The sequence below is a fragment of the Malurus melanocephalus genome, unplaced genomic scaffold, assembly GCF_030028575.1.
Source record: "Malurus melanocephalus ecotype Western Australia unplaced genomic scaffold, MMel_1.1 scaffold_160, whole genome shotgun sequence".
Classification (NCBI taxonomy): domain Eukaryota; kingdom Metazoa; phylum Chordata; class Aves; order Passeriformes; family Maluridae; genus Malurus; species Malurus melanocephalus.
In genome coordinates, this window is record NW_026623392.1 from 1,032,801 (window position 1) to 1,054,785 (window position 21,985).

Genomic DNA, 21,985 nt, shown 5'->3' on the forward strand with positions numbered 1-21,985 from the left:
TAAGTTTCTTAGGTCCCACGTACACAGTGGTAGCTTCCTTCTTGCACAGTCTTTGTACAGTTGTTGCCAAGGAAGTAACAGAAAAGCCTCCATAGGTCTTTACTGCTTATATGTCTGTGCAAATGTCCTTGTGTCTTCCATGCAGTATTCTTTCAGCTCATGGAGCCTGCTTATTTCTGCAAAAGTTTCTTCTAGCCTGAYAGTTATTTGCAGGTAACTGTAATAGTGACAGCTCTGCAGACTTTSAAAACAATATGAAAAAATTACATACCACTTAGAAGTCTCTAGAAAATTATTAGCAACTCGTTTACTAAAACATCACTAAAACATGGTGATCCCCAGTTCTCTTCTTAGGCAGGCATGTTTTGAATCCTACCCAGAAGTTCATACAGATTACAAACATTCAAAGCTGATAGTTTATATGAGCAGAATAATGTAGGTTGCTGAGACCATGTATTATACAAATCAAGAAAACTGAAGAGATTGATTTAAAATTCACATTACACAGCCTGAGATAAGCTTCTGCATGAACTATTTGTCAAGGATAGSTACCATGATTCTGTGATGAAATACCTGATGTCACCAGGGAAATTTAGTATACATATGCAAGTAAGCTGGAAATTATTTTAGACTGCTGTCACTATGCAAACAAACCAAAATGAAAGTTAAACAGAATGTTCTTTGTAATAGCTGAAAAAAGGAAGGGCATATTTCAGACAGATGTCACTGAATGTCTATTGRATTTGCTTCCACCAAGATAGTACAAATCCAATGATTTTAATGGGTAATTAAGTGGTTGATGTGAATTCATTAGTAATTCTTGTTTTCCTTGGTAGTGAGATAATTGTGTTGATTCCCTGTCTTCTGTTCTACATTCTTTTATTCAACAAACAGAACAAWATTTGGCACAAACATCAACCTCTGATCAACTAAAGAGCCAAAATGAGGCAACCTTTCAAGCAAAATCCACAGGATTCYACAGTATGACACAACACTGGGGCAGTTGTTGATTCAATGGAAGGAGCACAAGAGTGCACGTTTACGATACTTCACTTCATGCAAGATTAAATTCAGCTGACTCRTTGAGTAGCAAAGAGCCCAGCCATGGAGAGACTGAGAACACTGGGAACAGTTTAGCATCTGTTTAAGAAATATACACTGATGACATTCATGCTGTTAGGCTGACAGAGCAAATGGCTAACTCAGGCACATGACTTTTGTTTATTCTAACCCACACTGATTGGTCTACCACATTTAGGCTTTTTTATTAGCATTTTCCTCACCATATTTTCAAAACTTTGACTTTTCATCATTATGTTTCTAAGCTGTGGAGTAGTACTTATAAAATATGGTTTTATACCAATCCAATTTCTGCTTTTGGCAATACAGTTTTAATAGCTAACTGTAGTTTAATTTGGTTTCCMGCACCACAAGTCAGAATTAGTAGAGAAAACACACAGAGCAGGAGAGAAACTTATAATAGCAATTAATGTCATAAATTCAGGCTGAGATCTGATGTAATTTCTGCTTATTTAAGTAAAATAAGAATGCAACAAACGTTAGATATTTTAAAATATTTTTAATTGAACTTTTAAACATTGGGAAAGCTATTGCTTGTCTGAGTTGGTCATGAGCTAGTAAAAATTTTGCATTTTAATTTTGATCTAATCACCTTTCACTGCTCCATCCGAAAAACAAATGCTTTAGCCTTCCAAAGCTAGGCTAGTTTAAGATATTTTACAAATTATTTCCAGTGTTGTTTTGGAACCGCTGTCTATAGACTAATATCTTTTTAATTGATATTACTAATATCATCATGCAGGTATACACAACCCATCCTTCAGGGTCACAGGAGACCCTGAAACAGAAAACAGTGAATAAAGGGTGCCCTGGAATTCTTGAAAGACAAGAAGGCAGCGGTTGCATTGTCAGTTTGCAAAYATGAACATTCCAGCCAAACCTAAGTGTGCACAGAAAAGGGCCATTACAAATGGCAAAACAAAGGATTATATTCTTTTTGCACCATGTTCTTATTCCCTGTGCAGACKTTTTTCTAGCTGTGTGGTCCCTTGGCTAAAATGAAAAACATTCCTGGAGGACTTTCAAAATTGCAGTGATGAGGAGTAAGAAGTAAGAAGAGGCTAGAGAAAAACTACTGCAGCAGGGGTAACACTGTTAGTAACAAAAGCTCTAACTCAATAATGGAATGGAAGAAGCTGGTAATGAAAAGATGTGCAACAAGTGGGAGAAGAAGGAGTTTTCCTAATACTCATGATTAGCTGAGATGGGATACTGGTAGACGAGTGTGATGATGAAAAAAGGTGCAGGTACTAAATAGTTTAGAAGCAGACTCTCACTGCACTAATGAGAACCCACAGCTAAGTGGCTCTTCTCAGGTGCAGAAGTGTGGCAGTGACTGGGATTAGAATCAGGACACGCACTTCTGACCCACAGAGCTCCTAAGAATGCTCCCTTCACAACCCTCAAGGGATTGCCACTGACATCAAAGTTATGGACAAATAGAAAACTGGAGCTCACCCTGTGAAATTTGAGTTTCTTCAATTCACTAAAAGATCTGCTCATGAAACAAGGCACTGCTACAGAAGATTTCCAAAAGCAAAACTTCATCTTGAACTTCACATTCAAATGYTAATAATTAATATGCAATGCTTAGCAAATCCAAAGGAAAGTTGATGAAATCCACTTTGCGCTCAGGGAAATTTTCAAAAGCACCTGAAGTGCAGAAGAACCACAGATCCCAGTGCAAGTCAGCATACCTGTTGTGTTCATCTTTCCTCAGTGCTTTGAGTAAATCTCCCCCACAAAGCAACAAAAACGTAACACCATCTCTAAAAACACTATTTTCTCTAAAATGACTGTTCCCTGTATTCAGCATTACACTTCTGATGTGTTTCTGAGAGTGCTCTGATGTGTTTCTGAGAGTGCTACTCTTTGGACAGTAGGCACTTTTTTTTATTTTGAGAATAAATTTTAAAAATTACATTAGAAATGTAAACTACTTTTCTAGCAATCAATACAGTTCAATATTTCAAAATCCCAACAAAACATTCATAAGTAAGTACTTAAAACATTTTTTTTCAACAATGTACCCGTGACTTCAGGAGCCCGAAATCCCAGGCTGGTTGCTGAAGGTCTTCACCAATACACACACTGCTGTGCAAAGCAGAGACCCCCAAGGAAGTGTTCAAGGGATCTGTTCCAAAYACAGAACCTAATTTAGCTGTGACAAGCTAAGCCACCAATTACTGAGTCAGGTCTATGTTGGCAAATGGTTTCCACCATTGTTCCAAAAGGAACATCTCCAAAAATCTCATACCTTTTACCCATGCTATGCCCAAAGCTATTACAGCTGGCATAGCACTGAAAATGAAATGTCAGCAGGATAAACAGAAAAGAGTTTGCGCAGGAAGTCTGCAACTGTTTTCAAAAATGAACTCCTGATGACATTTTACATTTTGTATGCAATCAAATTCGTATTCTTTCTTTGTCCTTCAAAAAAATCTTCAAAGGAAAAAAATCAAACTGTCAAGAGCTGTCAGCATAAAAAAAAGCAAGCAGTAAATGCTGTAGGGTCAAAAGTTTGAAATATACCTGGGTTTTTATTTTCCAACATACCCACCTTATAAGTAGGTTGCATAGCTTTCCTTAACAGCGTTCTTAAAACTGAAGAGAACACATGAGCCAATTTCCTCCTACTCTCAGGTAACTTTAGCCCCTGAAGGGTTTTGAGCCAGCCCTGTAAACAGCGATGTAGATCACTCCTGCTGGAATTGCTCGATCTGAGCTCTGTGCAGCTGCACCAGCTCTGGGACACACAACCCTTCTGTTACAGGAGCCAGGTTTCTCCACACAAAGCTCATTGGCAATGGTGCCAAGGAATTAAGCAGAGACTCAATTCACTGGGGGGGTTCATATGATTCCAAGGAAGTCAATCTGAACACAGTAAACTGTAAACTGCTAACTAAGCCTTCTAAAACCTTATTATAGAAATTAATTACTCCTGAATAGARGGCTGGCATGTTAAAATGTTTTCAGAACCATAACATTCTCTAGATGATAGCCCTAGGCACAGTTGGTGAAATAATCATCCACCATGTGAAAACTGAGGTTTACTGGTAAAAACTAACACAAYAGATTTGCATAAATCAGTGCACCCACTCAACAGAAACACCAYGAAGCAACACCCAAAGACTCCTGCTTACAATTTTCCACTGAGTACTGAGCTGTCTTACAGCCAAGGATGGTAGGTTTAGCAATTTTTATACAAAGTTTTGTACTTCTAAAGAAATGCCTGCATGATACTTTGCAGCAGATGCAACTCACASTGTCATCCTTCAAACTCACCAGAAGCCAACTAGTAAAGAGCATGGGTGAAAGGTGTAAAATTTAACAGTGCAACCACATGCCTTTCTGAGACAAAGTACCAGGCACACTCACGATCAGCATCATGTGGCTACAAAGCTTCTGGATGCCAAGGAGCATGAGCCAAAAAAACCTTGTATCTGMCTGCCAAAAAGCATGGCAAAAGATTACTTCAAAGCAAGCTAGTAGATTATTTGAGCGCCTAAGGCTTTTGGCTGAAATTTTTTTGACTGGATGTTGTACGCATACCTCAGTGTCAGAGATGCAACTTCAACTATTATCTTACAAGAGACTAAAACAAAAAAAAAAAAAAAAGGAAAAAGGAAAGTAAAAACACAAGGAAGAAAGTTTCTGAATTAAATCTCTCTGCAGAGGCACCACATCATTTTCTGGATCAGGAAATGGAAACAAACTCAATACTCACTGCATCAAAATCACAGTATAACACTATGCTTAGTGTAAGAAAAATAATTTAGCAAATGTGCACGCATCACTGACTTCTGGCTTTCATACCATCCATCAAGTTCTGAAGGTTTTTAAAGMAGAGGGTTATTACAAAAGTTTGCCACTCTTGTAGTATTCTCAGTTCTCCCTCTTCTTCCACCTCAAAATGTTTTTGTAAAATGCCATTGCAGTGAGGCATGTCATACTGTGGCTTCCACCGCAACAGGTAAGAYTAACAGGCCAGAGACTCATCCAACGGTGTTCAGAACTAAAGCTCATTACAACAAATAGTGAGCACAGACTTCCTGGTTTTTTCATCAAAATCATTAGGAATAATGCAGCAGAAATCCTAAATATGCCAGCCCAAGTGAAAAGGCTGCAGCTGTTAAATCTGATTTACTAAAAAACTCCGAAGTCAGAATATTAAGACAGGAGACATTCATMAAGATCAAATTGCTACACTGACATCAAATTACTCAGCTATTAGGCCAAAACTATGAAGAGAAATTATATTGTGCTAAAAATATTACCAGAAATATAACCCAAAATAGCAATTAAAAAAAAAGCTCCAAGGAAACGGAGAGGCTTAAAATGAAAACAAGTGGTTTACATATTCTAGTCTCAGATAAGTAAAAAACTCCCTACAGACATAATTTTATCTGCTCTACTTGTTCTGCAGCACAAGTATATGACACAAAATACCTAGGRAAAAAAAMCAAAACAAACAACTGGGCCTAACAGAACACTGAAACATATTTTTGCAGGTACATTTGCAAAATTCAGTGTTTTAGATTAATCTCTGGCAGTACCCCATTGGGAGTRCATGAAGGGATTAATAACCTGCCTATGTTCTTTTACCTACACCTTTAATATCCCACAGATACATAGAAGCACAGTYCAAGAATTTGTAAAACACATGATTTATTTGCTGTACACAGAGTTCATGGGTTTCACTATTAAATCCCAAAACTTAAATTTATGCATTTCCCTAAACTTCTCAAGTCCCCATGTCAAAATCAGAAAACATTTATAAAGAAAAGAAACCTTATGATTTCAACACACATCTTTGTTCTCATAAGCCTTAGCACGACCCTATTTATTCCCAAAAGGAATATTTATTTCCTAAAGGAAAAATTCAGTAAGAAACAGCAGCAGAGAGCAATTAAATGGTATCATAACATTCAGTCCATTTCAGCTCATTATTTGTTAGTTACAACTCTGTTACAACAGGAATAAAAAACTTAACAGTTTGGCATCTGAAAAGCATTAAATTATAATACCTGATACTAKGTACAGCAGATGTTCTCAAACTAGAGCCCACTGCCCTCATGAGACCAGTAAAGGCCCTCTAGGGCTTTGCAAAGTTTCTTGATTTTGCTTGTAAAACTTGTGCAGTTACTTAACAGGGCTTGTCAGTGGGTGGAAAGGGTCTCCAGAAAAGCCAAGTCTTCAAAGTTTAAAGAAAGATCATCTGGTTTTACAGTATATACACAAGTACAAACTGAAGATTTAAAATGCTCCTATGAGTTAAGATCTGAACAACATTTACTTWGATTGTGCCACGGCAACAGAGAAAATTTGGATATGGAAACATCCCTTATGTCCTTGTTTGGGGAGTTATTTGAGCAACCTGGATAGAATGGGTTCCTTCCTCACCTGCCCACCGCATCCTTGCGGCCCCGGTCAGTGCTCTTGCTTTATTCCYAGAGAGCAAGAGACAGCAACAAGCTGCAGGGATAAAGCAGCTTTCCTTTGTCCTGCCATGACTTTTAGCTTTCCTCTCCCAAGCAGAGTCAGATCCTTCCCTGCCTCATGCAGAATCAGAGCAATCATGTGACACTATTTGAAGTCAACAGACARGGGTCAGCTCCCAGCACTGGGACAGCTGTGGGATTACCAACATGCAAGGCCTTGGTCCAAAAAASACACAAGCACAGGTTTGACTCTGCAAATGAACGCAGCCTTGGTGACTTCATCTTGCTGTCACAGGATGTGCTGATCACACAACTGCTGTGAGAACTCTTTTAAAATCTCCAGTTCAGAAACAGATTTATTTGCTTTTTAGCTTGTGTGAATTCTCTTYGTTTGCCTGAATGCAGATTTCTGCTTGGGAACCACTGAAAAGTCAAAGAAAACTTTACTTTCAGAAGAAAGATCACTCAAGGAAATTGTTAGTTTGCAGTAATCCAGTAAAAATACAGAGCCAAAAGTCCCATTGCCAGAGTAATTGCCAGAGTTTGGAATGATGCTGTTCAAGACATAATAAGCTACTACAACCACAATTCTCTGTGTTAAGTTGGCTCCAATCATTTCCCACTGAAATAAATTCAAAAATGCAGCAYGTGCTGGACTCCCCGCTTCAGAAAAACAACAATCAACAACAGACACTATTCCTTGAGGATTTTGTGTCATTAACTATTTTTTTCATCTACTGTAACTTTTTCCCCTATTAAATATATATTTCTGATTCTTTCCCTGTGAGATACATTAGTTAAGCATTTTCATTAGTATATCTGTGCTCAGAAATGCTTTCTTGTGTTACCAGACTCGGTCAGTCAGTAAAGCTTCAATTCATCAAAGCACTTAAGCCAGCATCTAACTCCAAGTATGCACCTAATCCCATTGACTTTAATGGCACTGCTTACTTGCTTAGTTAGGTATGCATTTAAAAATCGAGATCCATGTAGGCATAACTGTGCTCTTTGGCCTGATCCCAAGCCCTTAAAAAAGGAAAAAATCAGAATGGAGAACAAATGTTCAGCAAAGCTGTAAGAATGCACAGCAGCTTTCTAGGAAATATGCACAACATAACCAATACTTKGTTTAACCATCTTTACAGAAAGTCCCAACAATCAGAGCTAGCTGGCAATCYAGTTATTGAATTCTACCAAGACATTTTGAAACCTAACTGAGCACTTTTAGGAACACTTATTCAATAAAGTTGTTAGAAATCATGAGTAAAGGAAAGCACACAAGCATTTTGTCCAGGTGTGCTTAWGCTGCTTTTCACCACTCGTCCAGTTACTAAGGAACACAATTGTCCAATGCTGCTGAGCACTGACACTTCCCCCTCTTATTATTGGGTTGGACTTTACATTAAATAGTTTCAGAGCAACATATGCAAAGTCTAAATTTGGAATATAATTTCAACTAGGTACACTACTGTAATCAAGATTTCAGTCCTGCAGCTTAAACTTCTGCAGTAAGTGATACATAGAAAAACTTGAGGGCTGGAACACAATGCAAATGATGAAACTGAGGACTTCTGACTTCTTCCCCTTTGCATCACTGATGTTCAAAATAGAATAGTGGTAGATGGAGTCTCTAATATATGAAGTGGTATTGGTTTCATTCATATTGTCCTGGTTTTACTAGGTCAAATTTTTGGTGGTAGAGGGATGGGAACACGAAACCACAAAGATACTTCCTGTGACAAAGTTCTAGAAGCTTTCTCCTTCTCCAGCAGAAGGAGCCCTGCCCCCTGTGTTTTAGAACCAAACCATTGTGGCTCTGAGGTTGATGGACAGGCTGCTGGTCAGGCCTGGGCCAATTGCACAGGCTAGTTACATGCATCATCATCTGTGATGATGCACAGTCTTCTACTTAAGAAGAATTCAAAACAAGATAGAGCGCGGCTGCCATTTAGTTTTAGGTTGTTGGTATCATCCCCTTGCACCGGAGGAAGACAAAGGAGRAAGGTGAGGAGATGTAAGAAAAAATGGAGACCCAAGATCACAGTARGGAGAAGACAGGTGCTGTTGCTGTGGGGCTTGAACATGGAGAAAACAAGCTGTTCTTGAAAGGACAATTTCTTCAACGGGATACCTSTATAGAAAAGAGAGGCCCTGCAYCCCAGATAAAAAAAATAAACCTGGCCTTGGAGGACTGGACTGATCATAAGCCAAAAAGGGGRAAGAGGCTTGGCACCCCCTCCTGTCTGAAGCGAGTTGATGCTTARAAGRAATTRTGTTCTGCCRGGAGATTTGAGACAGTGGCCTTGGAGGACTGTTTTCCCTTCTCCCACRAGGTAAAGAAAAAGCATCCCATGCCATCAGCAGYTATACACTGACTGTTTCCTGGGAAAAAAACTTCCACAGCTCRGAGCTGTAAGGACTCTTCTCCTRTGGTRCTGGACAATAACCATAATGAGTAGTTTGATCTGTGTTAAACTTTCATCCCTGCCCCCCACGTGCACAGGAAGGCAAGGAGGGGTGGGGAGGGGTGACCTGGGAAAGAGATAAGTTGCCAGAAACACTAACAKGTGTCTTAAAATGTCCATTTTTTTTTTCTTCTCCATGTAAATTTTTCCCTATCTCTGCTCCCCTCCTCGGTGCAGTAGTTTTTTAGTAGTTTTTAGTAATAAATCTATTTTGCAACTCAAGTTATTCAGCCTGTCTGACCATTCCTGGAGCATATATGTATCTTTCTCTCARTTATGTTATCTTAGCTAAAAGCCATAAATTTTAGTGTTAATTGGGCTTTTACTCTCCCCTCTGCCTTCTCTGGTGGGGGAGGGGGGAACATCATGGGTGCTTTGGCTTTCAGCCAAGTTCAAGCCACAACACATATTAAGATGATTTAAAAATACATGAGGAGTGAGATTTTTCCAAGACTGAGTCCTCCTCATGCTCCCTAACAATCAGGGTAGATAAAGATAATAAGGGTTCTGACAAAAAGAAACCCAAGTTTTCTATTTCATAAGACTCAAATAATTTTTTCTCTCTTAGAATGGCACTTAGACATGACAGTTGAAATGACCAAAAACACCTGACAAATAAGATTTTTATGTCTTTTTATAAAACAGTAACCAGAAACTTTAACAACAACTAAACAGAACACATTTTCTGAGGAATCAAGTTTCAGTTATCCTTTGCTCAGGATAAAAGCTGCCTTGCAGGACAAAACAAATAAGATGAACCCATTTTTTAACAATGACTCATAGTGCAAAATAAGCCTGAAGCTTTTCTTAAGTACTGTTTTTGTTAATATAACTACAAAAATACAAKACTTTAAACTCCTAATAGATTAGATTCACAGAAAATACATCATAATTTGCTGTAATGGCTCCTGAAAAGTACAGAAATATACACTGCTTTAAGTAGCTGAAGTAGCTGGTACAATTTAAAATTTAAGCAACAACAACTGGAAGAACACATTTTAAAAAGCTCAACACAAGAACTCAAGCATTTTGTAGTGCAGCAAGATGCAGTTAAAACTGCTGTTCATGAGCTCCTTTTGGACTATTTTAACTGGGTCTTTCCAGTATCTGGTCTCCATCAGCACAAACAGTAGCAGTAAAAGCATCTATGATGTACATCATAATGCACAAGTACTCTTGCAAAACAGTAACTTTTTTTTTAAAAATGCTTTGCTCTCCTAGAAATTTAAGCTTTATAAGTATACCAGAGGGGGGAAACAAATCTACAAAAGCAATTCCAAGCTCCAGTCTAGCCTTAGTAGCTGTACAATTCATTAGTGTCCATAACAGAGGTGAATGACCTTRGAGCAGTCTAGGAGTCCACTGCAAACATTCCAGAGTTCAGAAGTCATGTCCATCACACTGTGACTTTGTGTTGGCAAGGGGACTTAACAAACTTCAGGCATGTAAGATAAACTGCATCTGCCACATACAGCCAACTCCAAACAAACAAATCTTGCAGTAATAAAATTTATTTGTTTTAATAAAATTCTATAGGCTGTAAAACAATATCCTCAGGCAGGTAGGATTTCCACAGGTCAAAGACTTTTCAGTCACGCCCCATTTCTTGAAATGTGAGCATAAACTGCAACAATCCCTTTAAAATTAAGCCTTGTCATGGTAGGACACATATACAATTATGACAGATTCAGTCTTACAGAATAGAGATATTTTAGGATGCCTCCATGCATGCCACTGTACCTACTTAAGGGTTTAAATGCTGGGTATTCAGACAACAATACCATTTCAATGCATATGTACTTCACTCTATTGTTTCAAAATGTTGACTTCTTTTAGGAACCTTCATTTTTTAGTTTGAGTGAAATCATTACTCAAGCCACAGCTAGTTACTGAAATGTAATGTTAGTGCAGAGAAAGAGAACCACAGTAATTGTAAAACCCTTCACCCACAGCAAATGGAAGGCAAACCTATAATCTTGAGTCTCTAGTTGCAGCAATTCCAGGCTGCATTATTTCCTACTTGACATGAACAAGTCACAGGTGGTTACTCTTTTCTGGATAATCTGCAATAATGTAGTCTCACATCCAGCCTCCAAGTACTTTCAAACTTTAGCAAATAACAATTGATTTAAAGACATGTTTTCTTCAAGCTACTTGCTGTATTGCACATACTGCACAGATATGTGAAACACAAACATTGCCTTCTCATACTAYCCAAGCTGTGTAAGACAGAAGTCCTCCATGATCTCCTCCACTGAACATTATTTCTTACCTGTATGACTGCAAATCCACAGCAGAACTGTTTCTGCTCTGAATATCATCAACAGAAGCACCAACTAAGTTACAACTAAAGAATTCCAATTCTTCTTTTCATCATACTTTCCACTCTAGTAAACTGGGTAATAAAACTCTGTGTGTGCTAAAGAAACAGATCAGTCATACAGACATGGTGAAAAACAGCCTTTTCCATGTTAGGAAAGCAAGACTACATTCATTTATTGGAATCTTGTGTCAAGACKATGTTGAAGAAGAAGCATCTGCTTTGCAAGAACACGCATTTAACACCACAGGAGGAACTTAGTCCCCTTCAAAAATTCTGCCAGCAATTCTTCCACCTTGCATTTTGTAAGGTATCATCAAGGCACATCTGAAACACCTAGAGAAATCCTTATAATTATGTGTAAAGGCTCACTCCCCTCTACAGAAAACAGCTTGGGATACAGGGAATAAACATGGACAGGAAGGGAAAGAAASTGCCTCTGTTACGGAGAATTCTGGGACTAGAGAACTGCATTTAGTCACAACTAGTTTCTTAAGCTGCTCACCAGAATTCTGCAGATATTTTTCATATTTACACAGAAGCCAAACTGATCTGCATGTTCCCATCTCTGTCACTACCCTTCCTTGTGTGCTCATGATCTTGATAAGAATATGACAGACTACATAGAAATAGCATCACCAACAGTCCAATATCAGTAACTAACAAGTCTGACATTTCTGATTTCTGCAAGGTCAACAGCCTGGCACACAACAATTATTACAATTATGGGCACAGTTCTAGTATGGAAAGGAAAAAGCTATGTCTGTAAAAACATTTTGTATTTTATAGAAGAAAACAGATTTTTCTTTCAAATTTATCTTTCCCTGTTACAAGATACATTATGTATGTTTCTGATTTCCACTTCACAGGATTTGTACAAACTACACACAAACAAAACTATACTAGAACACTCCCAAGTCAACTATCAGGATTGCTTCACTGTGGACACAACTTTACCCTTGGGTAAGTTTTTATTTCATGAAATGCACTTAAGATGTCACATTWAAGCTGACTCAAACTAGAAAGCCAACAATGTCACCTGATTATTGATAAATTTAAATGCACCAAACTTTAAAAATAAAATCCATCAAGTTTAATGCACATACTCAAGTACGAGAGGCTTTGAACAGATCAGGTGTCTGTGTTATRAAGAGGGAACAGGAAGTTATTCACAAGCATTTTGATTACTCCACTGAGCAAGGTATAAATGCTCTTGTTCAAATACATCATATTGCCAGAACTCCAGAAAACTGGATTGCTTTCTCATCAGCAAGAACAAGGCCTTTTGAAATCAAATCCAAACATGGCATATTCCTATGACTGCAGATAAGCCYGTGGCCATAAAAAGGATTAAATATGTCAGTCTTATGTAATAACATCATATTCCTGCTTTGTTCAAGTTTTGACGTTATTTCTGCAAATGTGAAAAATCTTTTGTTGCAATAATAAAATGTCTGAGATGCCAAAATAGCGGATAGGCTTCCAAATCAATAGACTTTTWAAGAAGGTTTTGAGCTTACCTCATTGGTTTTGTGAAGTCTGAGCCATTAAGTGTATAATCTTGTCAGTCTGTGATATCTCTCAGCAAACACAGAAGTAGAAAATTTACATTGCTTTAAATAAAAAACTAAATTACTGTACATTCATGTGACTTCACTCTGTAGGGCTTCAAAAGTCAGACACCCTGGCACTTGTGGGGATAAAAAAGAGAGAACTGTAGAGGCAGTTTCAGTGTAAAGCCATATGAAAATCTGGCTGATTTCAGGTTCTGTTAAAAATTCTATTTCAACCAAGTTTGAACAAGCTCATTTTGATCTATCTGTACACCATTTTAAAATCCCTATTCTTACTAAATTTCACAAACTGAGGTGGTACCAGAGGACATCTAGGATACTTTTTTATTCTGAGCTTTAGAGGAAAGCTCAAAACCCTTATGTGAAAGCTTAACCAACGAGAAATTTAAACTGAAGCAAACTGTATAGACTTCTGTGAAACTAAATTGTATCTTCTAAACATCTTGTAACAGGAGCTGCTGCAACAAAATTGAAACTCTGGTTTCAGAAAAGGGTTATGACTCAGATTCTTGCTCTGGCTGAGAATATTCTCCCACACCTTTGGCTGGCTGAAAGGCAAAACACTACATCCTGCAGATGAATATGGTAAAAACACACAGAAATTACACAAACCCCAGCTTGTTAACTCTGCTGTTAATTCAGCCTTAAGTACATTTCACCACCATTAGGACATACAAATCACATTAATCCTAGGAAACGAGGATTTGCCACATAATTCCCATTCTGAAAGGGAGAATCTGGGCTTTGAAAGCACGTTTGGGACAAAGATGCATCATATGGAAGAGATAAGAACCAGCTCCCAGCAAGCCACTCAAGGAAGAGAAGTCACTAAATGATTGGGTTCCACCTTGGTAAAAAMAAAATGGTTCTTAACAGGGCTACAGAGACCAAGAAAGAGCTTCTGGGTCCCAACTGCACTCTCAGCAGACACTCAATACCCTTGCACAGTGCTAGACTAACAACCACCAGAGGTTAAATGAAATATCCAAGGTCCCACAGGAAGTCCACTGCAGAACAGCCCAGCTACTTTGGCTGGAATAGGGATATGTATCCRTATCAGCTCTTAATAGCAACCAACCAGCCACCCTCTTTAACCCAGGGACTCAATCTGTCCATTAGACAGTGACACAATGGCACCTTCCTAACTCAGTTAGGAGTTACAGTTACTGTTTTTTCACAGCTCTGGTTTAACACAGTAACTCAGTATTTCAAGCATATTTTGAAACAGAACAGCCCCTCAACTATTTGCTTTGGGTGCATCTATATCTGTGTAGATATAGAGTGCTGCATAAAAAGAAAACATACATATACAGATTTAGAGTCTATATGTACCTTCTTCCCAAGGATTTATTTATTCACGTGACAAATTTGCCTATCCCAGTCTATGAAAATTGTAATMTTTGTTTTAATAGAAGTGCCTAAAAACATACTGGACCCTTTCCAGGCTCTAAAGTAATATTATAATGTAGTTAAATGAAAACAAAGCCTAAATACTTAATTTCCTGTAGATTTCCAAGATTGCTGTTTCAGTTTCCTGATTAAATAATAGGTATTTTGGAATATTCTGTAACAGTTATTAGCATTTTCAATTTGCTCCTAAAAGTCATCAAAACAAAATTAAGCATTAACTTACTCTTTGACTCCTTAGTAAAAATCAGCTTAGGTCAGACAGTGTTTTGCTGCACTGTCATTGCTTTCTAAAAATTCCTCTATTTTCACTAAGACCTCTGGGTTATGGATTTCCAAGAGTTTATTATAATTAACAAAAAAAACCCAAAAAACCCCTAAATCCTGAAGCTACTGAAATGACTGAATTGTACTGAATTTTTCATCTAATCAGTAATTTATCAGTAGTAGCAAGAATTAAAATACTACCAATACTCCCCTGTCACCAGGTAGTATAATACTGAAATAAAAAAAAAAAAAAGGAGAAGGGCAAACCTTTAGCCATAAATACACTTTCATACTGTATTTCTCAGAACTTGGACTTGAAGATGAAGAAATATCACTAGTCCACACAGCATAATTGCTAGCACTTTCCTAGCACAAGGAAGCTCAACTGCAAACAAAGGAAAAACCATCATCTACAGATCATGGACATCACAGGAGGCAGTAGGGATTGAAACTGACAGAGAAAGCAACCAAACAAATCAAATTAAAATGAAGTACTAATTCAATTTATCATTTCAATTATTGTTTTAGCATTCACCTCATAAATCCTCACACAGGCAAGCTTTTATTTTTCCCCACAAATATTCATAAATAGGGTCCCTTTTACTTCATGACCACACCTGCCATGAGAAYGCACCAATCTGCTAATAAGTTGTCTCTAGCATACATGTATTTTTTTTTAATGTTAACAACTGTCATGGTTTTACTTGGTCCAATTTTTGGTGGTGGGGGGATGGGACCAAGAAACCACAAAGATGGCTCCTGTGACAAAGTTCTAGAAGCTTTCTCCTTCTTCTCCAACAAAAGGAGCCCTGCCCCCTGTGTTTCAGAACCAATCCATTGTGGCTCTGAGGTTGATGGACAGGCTGCTGGTCAGGCCTGGGCCAATTGCACAGGCAGTTACACCTTTGTGATGACGTACTTGCCTTGTACTTAAGAAGAATTCAAAATAAGATAGGGGTGGCCTCCATGTAGTTTTAGGTTGTTAGTATTTAGTTTTAGTATCATGCACTGAGGAAAAACAGAGCAGGAGCGTGAGGAGATGTAAGAAGAAAAATGGAGACCCAAGATCACAGTAGGGAGAAGATGGGATGGGTTGCTGTGCTGTTGCTGTGGTTCTCGAGCATGGAGTAAATAAGTTGTTCTTGAAAGGACTATTTCATCAATGAGAGACCTGTATGGAAAAAGAGAGCGACCTTGCTCTGAGGAAAAAAACCTGGCCTTTGAGAACTGGACTGAACTGATCAGGAGCCAAAAAGGGGGAAGAGGCTTGGCCCCCCCCACGACGTTCGAAGTGAGTTGATGCTAAGAAAAAAATGTGTTCCGCGGGGAGGAAGAGATGTCCCCACCCTATGTCTGAAGTAAGTGGATCCTTAGAAAGAAGCTGTGTTCTGCCAGGAGATTTGTGATAGTGGTCTTACRCCACCGAAACAACGCAGTTTGGCCTTGAAGAACATTCTTTCCTTTCTCCCACGAGGTAAAGAAAATATTCCCTCGCCATCAGCAGTTATACACTGACTGTTTCCTGGGAAAAGACCTTTCAGAGCTTGGAGCTGTAAGAACGCTTCTCCTATGGTGCTGGACAACAACTGTAATGAGTAGTTTGATCTATGTTAGACTTTCATTCCTGTCCCCTATGTGTGCAGGAAAAATATAGGGGGTGGAGATGGGAGGACCTGGGAAAGAGATGGGTCCCTGGAAAGGATAACAGGTGTCTTAAAATGTCTGTTTTTATTTTTCTTCTCCTTGTAAATTTTTCCCTATCTTTGTTCCCCTCCTTGATGCGGTAGTATTCTTAGTAGTTTGTAGTAATAAATCTATTTTGCAACTTAAGTTATTCAGCCTGTGTGACCATTCTCTGGAGCACATATGTATCTTTCTCTCAATTATGTTATGTTATCTGAAAGCCATAAATTTTCGTGWTAATTGGRCTTTTGCTCTCCCTTCTTCCTCTCCGGTGGGGGAAAGGAGAGAACGTCATGGGTGCAGTGCTTTTTGGCTTTCAGCACAGTCCAAACCATGACATTTCTGGTGCCGTGACTCGGATTGGGAAAAATCAGGTTTAAACCCACGACAACAACTCAAAGTTTTGCTGCACATTCCAGCTCTACTGTAGGTTAAATTCTAGTAACTTTCTTTCTGCAAGCAAGCAGAAAGAAAGTATACAACCAAAGGAGAATGCTCATGAAATACGTGATGCCATATAACCTTGCTCTAATACTGCACAATTCTTTTTTTATTCTCYTTSCTTTTCTTATGTTYATCATGATAAAATAATTTGTGACTGCTTACAGTGATAGTCTTCTAGTATAAACAATAGCAGAAACAATAGATTCAATAATAGTTTCTTCATTTTTTTTTTTGTGCATGACATAACACCCCCTCTACAGTAAGCAAGTTYCCCTTCCCAGAATATTCCTGGGACAATGGTACAAAACTGATGCTGCCCACTCAGAACCTCTACTGCCCTAGAACACATAGAGAATGAGCCCAAATCAGATGCTCCTGTGTTAATAACTGCCCACGGGCTGTGCTGGCAATTTCTACTTTCAGGCATCTAGCCAATGTGCCAGGATTTTTTTAAGCATTCTGCAGAGAGGAATCTATAAGCCCTTTTTGGAAGTCTCAAGCTAATCACCACAATGAGATGCTAGAAGTCAAATGGCTCGAACATTTCTAGCACAAGAAACATAATTCAGCTAATTAACAGTGAAAAGTATCATTTATACTTCAGGAATAACTGTGAAGTTTTCACCCCTCTTCTCAATAGGAGAACAAGAACCAATATTTATGCAGCCAGCCCCCTTTTTAATAGCCTTCTCCCCACTGCTTGCCTGTCCAGGTGTTTAACAGATCCCTTAAATCTGAGTTTCAGAATGTTACTTCTGCTGCACCCTCTTTGTTTCTTTACAATAAAATCTAAATTACTTGGTTTTCTTTTGCTATGTAATGTCAGAAGAGGGGTCTTGCATCAGCTACCAGCTACATGACTTTCTTCACAACTGCTTTCCCATATATTCATTGAAATCAAATGTATTTCAACTTGTTGAAATTCTTTTTTTCTTTTTTTTCCTTTGAACTGCTGTAATGTAACACAGCTTTGGTTCTACTGGTTATCTAAAAGGCATCAACCATATCTCAGTAATTTCTGCATAAGCGACATGACATTAAACCCTTCCCCTCAACCATGATAAATAGTACACAGCTCTTCACTGGTTTCCTCTTTTGTGAATGCAGGACAGTGCTGCAAGATATCTTACTATGGGCTATCATAGCTTGTTTTGTTASAGTGCTTTGATGAATACTTTGGCAAGGGACTGAGAAAAAGGAATAGCTGAGATCGCACTTATTTTCTATTTTTATCTAAACTCCTTTTTTATTGCCTAAACCTAATTTCCCCATCATGGAATCGGAATCTGGATTAACCATTTTGTGCTGCACTTCAGCACCCACTTYTGCTTCGAACTGAAACGAAACAAACATTTTCCAAGCAACATGATTTGTAGCACAGGAATCTTTACAACGTATCTACAGTTCCCACCCAAACAGAATTTTGGGTAAAATACTAAATTATACTTTTGTAAAGCACGCCACCACGTGGTACCCGACATCTCTGCAAAACCAATTCGCTTCACGACTTTTGTGCCTCCAAAACTATCTGAAGTCAGTGCTCACATATGCCCAAATACTGCAAAGACTTCCGCTAGCAGAAGTATCCCAAACATGTGCAAAACCACATGCAACGTGCTGCCCTAGACAATGTGCTGTCCTAAACTATGGGCAAGGCCAAAATTATTTTTCTTTTCTCATAGCTTGCTTTGTTTATTAAAGGCTTCTCAGCATTCTTCCTGCATTTTCCTTCTACGCTTACAAGTTACTGAGTAGGACCAACCCACCATCTCCAGAAGAAATATAATGATACACTCATTGCAAACAAAAGAAGCAAAAAAAAAAAAAAAAAAAAAAAAAAAAAACCTCAAAAGAAGAAAACAGTCACTGCTGGTTAAATAACAAGTTGAAGGAAGTCCCATTTGCAGCCACTCTTTAATATCACTGTCAAAATTAAGAGTTAAAAGAGGAGTAGCAAATGTATTTAAAAAAMCAACACATACTCAATAATACTGAAACATATTCAAAGCATACGTATTAGCAATAATCACCTGTGGCACTGAATAAAAATTATTCAAAAACAATAATGGAACTCAATAGGACTGTCAGTGAAAGCATTTGTTCACTTAACAAAATCCATCAGAAATAATATTGTTCAAGTGTGCAGAGAAACAAACTTACACAGAAAAAACATTACTGATTATCAAGATCATTGTTTTGCTTTCTTCTGCATAGATAGAATATAACTCCATTCTTCCTACTTTGCCTAGTTTTATTTTTAAAGTATTTAATTAATTTAAGAAGTTTTAATTTTATTAGGATTCAGAGTCTAGTCTAGACCAGAAAACACATAATCATTTCAATGACAAGTGAGCTTTCTTCGTAGTACTTGCATTATTGTATGTGCCAGTTATGACAATGTCATAGACAACATGTTCTTATCAAATAACATAATGTGCTGGGTTTTTTTCACTTTCTTCAGTTTTTTTAAAGGACTGTTTCATATCATATACCATATTCTTTATTACATTTCTGAGTAATTTTTATTATAGCAGCATTTTACATCTTTTTTTTCTCCTAAGAATAAAGCAGGCTGAAAAGACTAACCAAAAACAATGGTCCTGGGAACAAAATAGATAATGTTTTGTAAGATGAGGATATGATTGTTGTGGTAATGCAAAATAATGTCCAACAGAGGGTGATAGAGACCATAAACTCGTTAGACACTTAATTCAATTACCAGTTTKCTGAGTCATAGATCAGAATTCATCAGAGATCAGAACCAGAGATTAGGGAAAGCTTTAAAGCACAATCAACTTCACCCAGATCAATCAYGTACAAAGGAAATCCAAAGCTATTGCTTCTCATGCGCAAAGAAACACAGAACAGAAACAAACATGGCACTGTCCAGATGTGCACAAGAGTAATCTGGACATGCAGAGGACAAGGTTGTACTCAGCAGTGATTTCCTCTGGCAAACCAACTATTTAAACTGTACYTGACCTTGCACTATTGGAGTTCAGGAGTCGCATCTGACTCACTTCTACATCTTTTGCCAACAAATATAGGAAACAGAGGTGAGTGTCAAATGCTCCTTGCTAGGAATTTATTTCTTTCATTGACTTCACTTGAAAGATTACAGACTTCTTTTTCTTTAAACACTGTAACATTTTGTTAAAATTGCTACCATCTTGCAAAAAGTGTATTTAYTCACTGCAAAGGGAATCTACACAGCAGACAGCAAAAAGTCACACAGCAGCTCCTTCTGAASCCATGAAAAGTAACCATTCACTCAAGTGTTTTCCAAGAACATCAGTGCTGAGTAAATGGAGAGCCAGAAAGACCTGAGGCAAACGTGGCCCAATCAGAAAAGTCAGACTAGCAGCAACTATAAGGCTATCAAAAGAAACCATTCTGTTTCTATCTATCAAAAGAAAACATTCTGTTGCAGACTCTAAAAAATGTCTTCACTCTAAAAATGAATCAAAGAAACATACTGTATTTCTTTCTTATTTAACCTTCCAATCTTTTTGTTCTGATTCTTYCACAGAATCTCTTTGGTAGAAAGTAGAATATGTGGAAAAAGCTCAGTGACAGTCACCTTAGTTGTGGCTAAAACACCTCCTGAATCCATCCCTTCAGCATTTCATAGTTTGTTCTCAGTACATAGAACTAYTAGTTAAGAAAAAGACCGACCTTTAATAATAAAAGTTAATGTTTTTCACATCTACTTTAATAAAAACTGAAAAAAAAACGAAAGTAAGTTTAAGACACCACTGCCTCGCCTTACCTTGCACTGCCCTGCCACACAGATGGCAGTYCCGTTGGGGTCACAGGGGGTGCCATCGATCACTGTCTCTGCCTGGCGCACGTAGAAGCGGTAGCCGATGGCCCGGCARTTCAGCTCACACTTCTGACTCCCCTTCACTGTGGACACACACACAAGGCCCACAGTTACACAAAGCACAGCAGCAGATTTGAAAAGGAAAAGCTCATTAATGAACAGTAAGGTCTGAGGGGAAGAAACAAATATGCAAACAATGCAACATGGGTGTCTGCATCAAATGAATGGTAAGAAACGAACTCCAAGGTAATCATTCCAACACACCTTATGAAAATTTAAACAGTACCTCTGTTATTAATTACTGACACTTTCCTAAATGCAAGAGTATTTTTAGTTTCATAAAAACATTGTCCAGTTAGTATTCTTAATGCATAATAACATTAATGCATAACATTATGGCATTTCATAACTTCTAAGTGTCAGCAAAATTACACCGTAATCAGAAGGATGTGCACCAAATCAGGCTCGCTTATTATCACTGGTCTGTTCAGGTCAGTTAMGCATACAAACATCTGGCACTGAGAAATATTTTAAACAAGACAGATGTAAATTTTTAAAAACTCTATTGTTTTTTCTCTTCATTTTTACAAGTTATTTTTTTACTAAAAAAACCTAACTCTTTCATTCTATTCCATTTTTAAAAACTTTCAAAAATATAGAAATAATTTTCAAAAATATATAAAATGTATTATTATTCAAAACCCCACGGTTTCTGCTGACATGCAAGAGCCAATAGGAAACCAGTCCACTAAACACTTGGGTGAGAGGAACACAGAAGACAAGAAACAAGACATCTTATCTTCTGCTAAAATCTGTTCCTTCATTAGATACAGTCTAACACTCCCCATATCTTATGCTATCAGGTTTGTTAACACATTTGCATAGCCTTTCTGTTGCAAATCATCTGTCACATCAGAGTTGCTCACAGCTTATTACCCCTCTTTGCTAAGTGAAATAACAATACCTTCAGTTTCTTTCCAACCAAGAGTAGCACAAATACACAGGGGCATCAGTGTCCAAACAGAAATCCTTTTTCTTTTGAGAATACTTTCATCGCTGCCACAATAATGAACTAAAATTATTCTCAATTCATCAAGCTTTAGCTCATGTCCTATACTGAAATTGAAACCTACTATTTAATGGGTCAAAGGAGATGCTATGTGCCCTAGTTCAATACTAAAACATTATGTTCTCAGGATTTTCTACTTGACTTCAGTGTATTTTTGAATCTTCAGCTAAGACATAAGAAAATGCCAAAATAAATGAATGCAATCACTTCAAATATATATTAAACAATTGTTCTCTGTAGAAGTCCCAAACTTCCAGCTCAACTTCAGTTACCCCCTGTGCAGAGACAGGATTAATGSAGACCAATTCTGAATTCTGGATCTTAGATTTCCCCTCAAACAGCTGTTYAACTGCCACTCATATACATCATGTATTGTCTGGTAATCTGATAAAATCCACAAAAACATCTACTA

The 21,985-nt window shown here is 37.8% G+C and overlaps 1 protein-coding gene across 4 annotated transcripts in view; it reads right to left on the reverse strand.

The window, feature by feature from the left end:
• THSD4 (thrombospondin type 1 domain containing 4) overlaps window positions 1-21,985 on the reverse strand; it is a 236,479-nt gene that overhangs the window by 107,716 nt on the left and 106,778 nt on the right. For all 4 annotated transcript variants that reach the window (XM_057371864.1, XM_057371865.1, XM_057371868.1 and 1 more), the window contains exon 7: window positions 20,451-20,587. In XM_057371864.1, coding sequence (XP_057227847.1) covers window positions 20,451-20,587 — 137 coding nt within the window. The remainder of the gene's footprint in view (window positions 1-20,450; window positions 20,588-21,985) is intronic.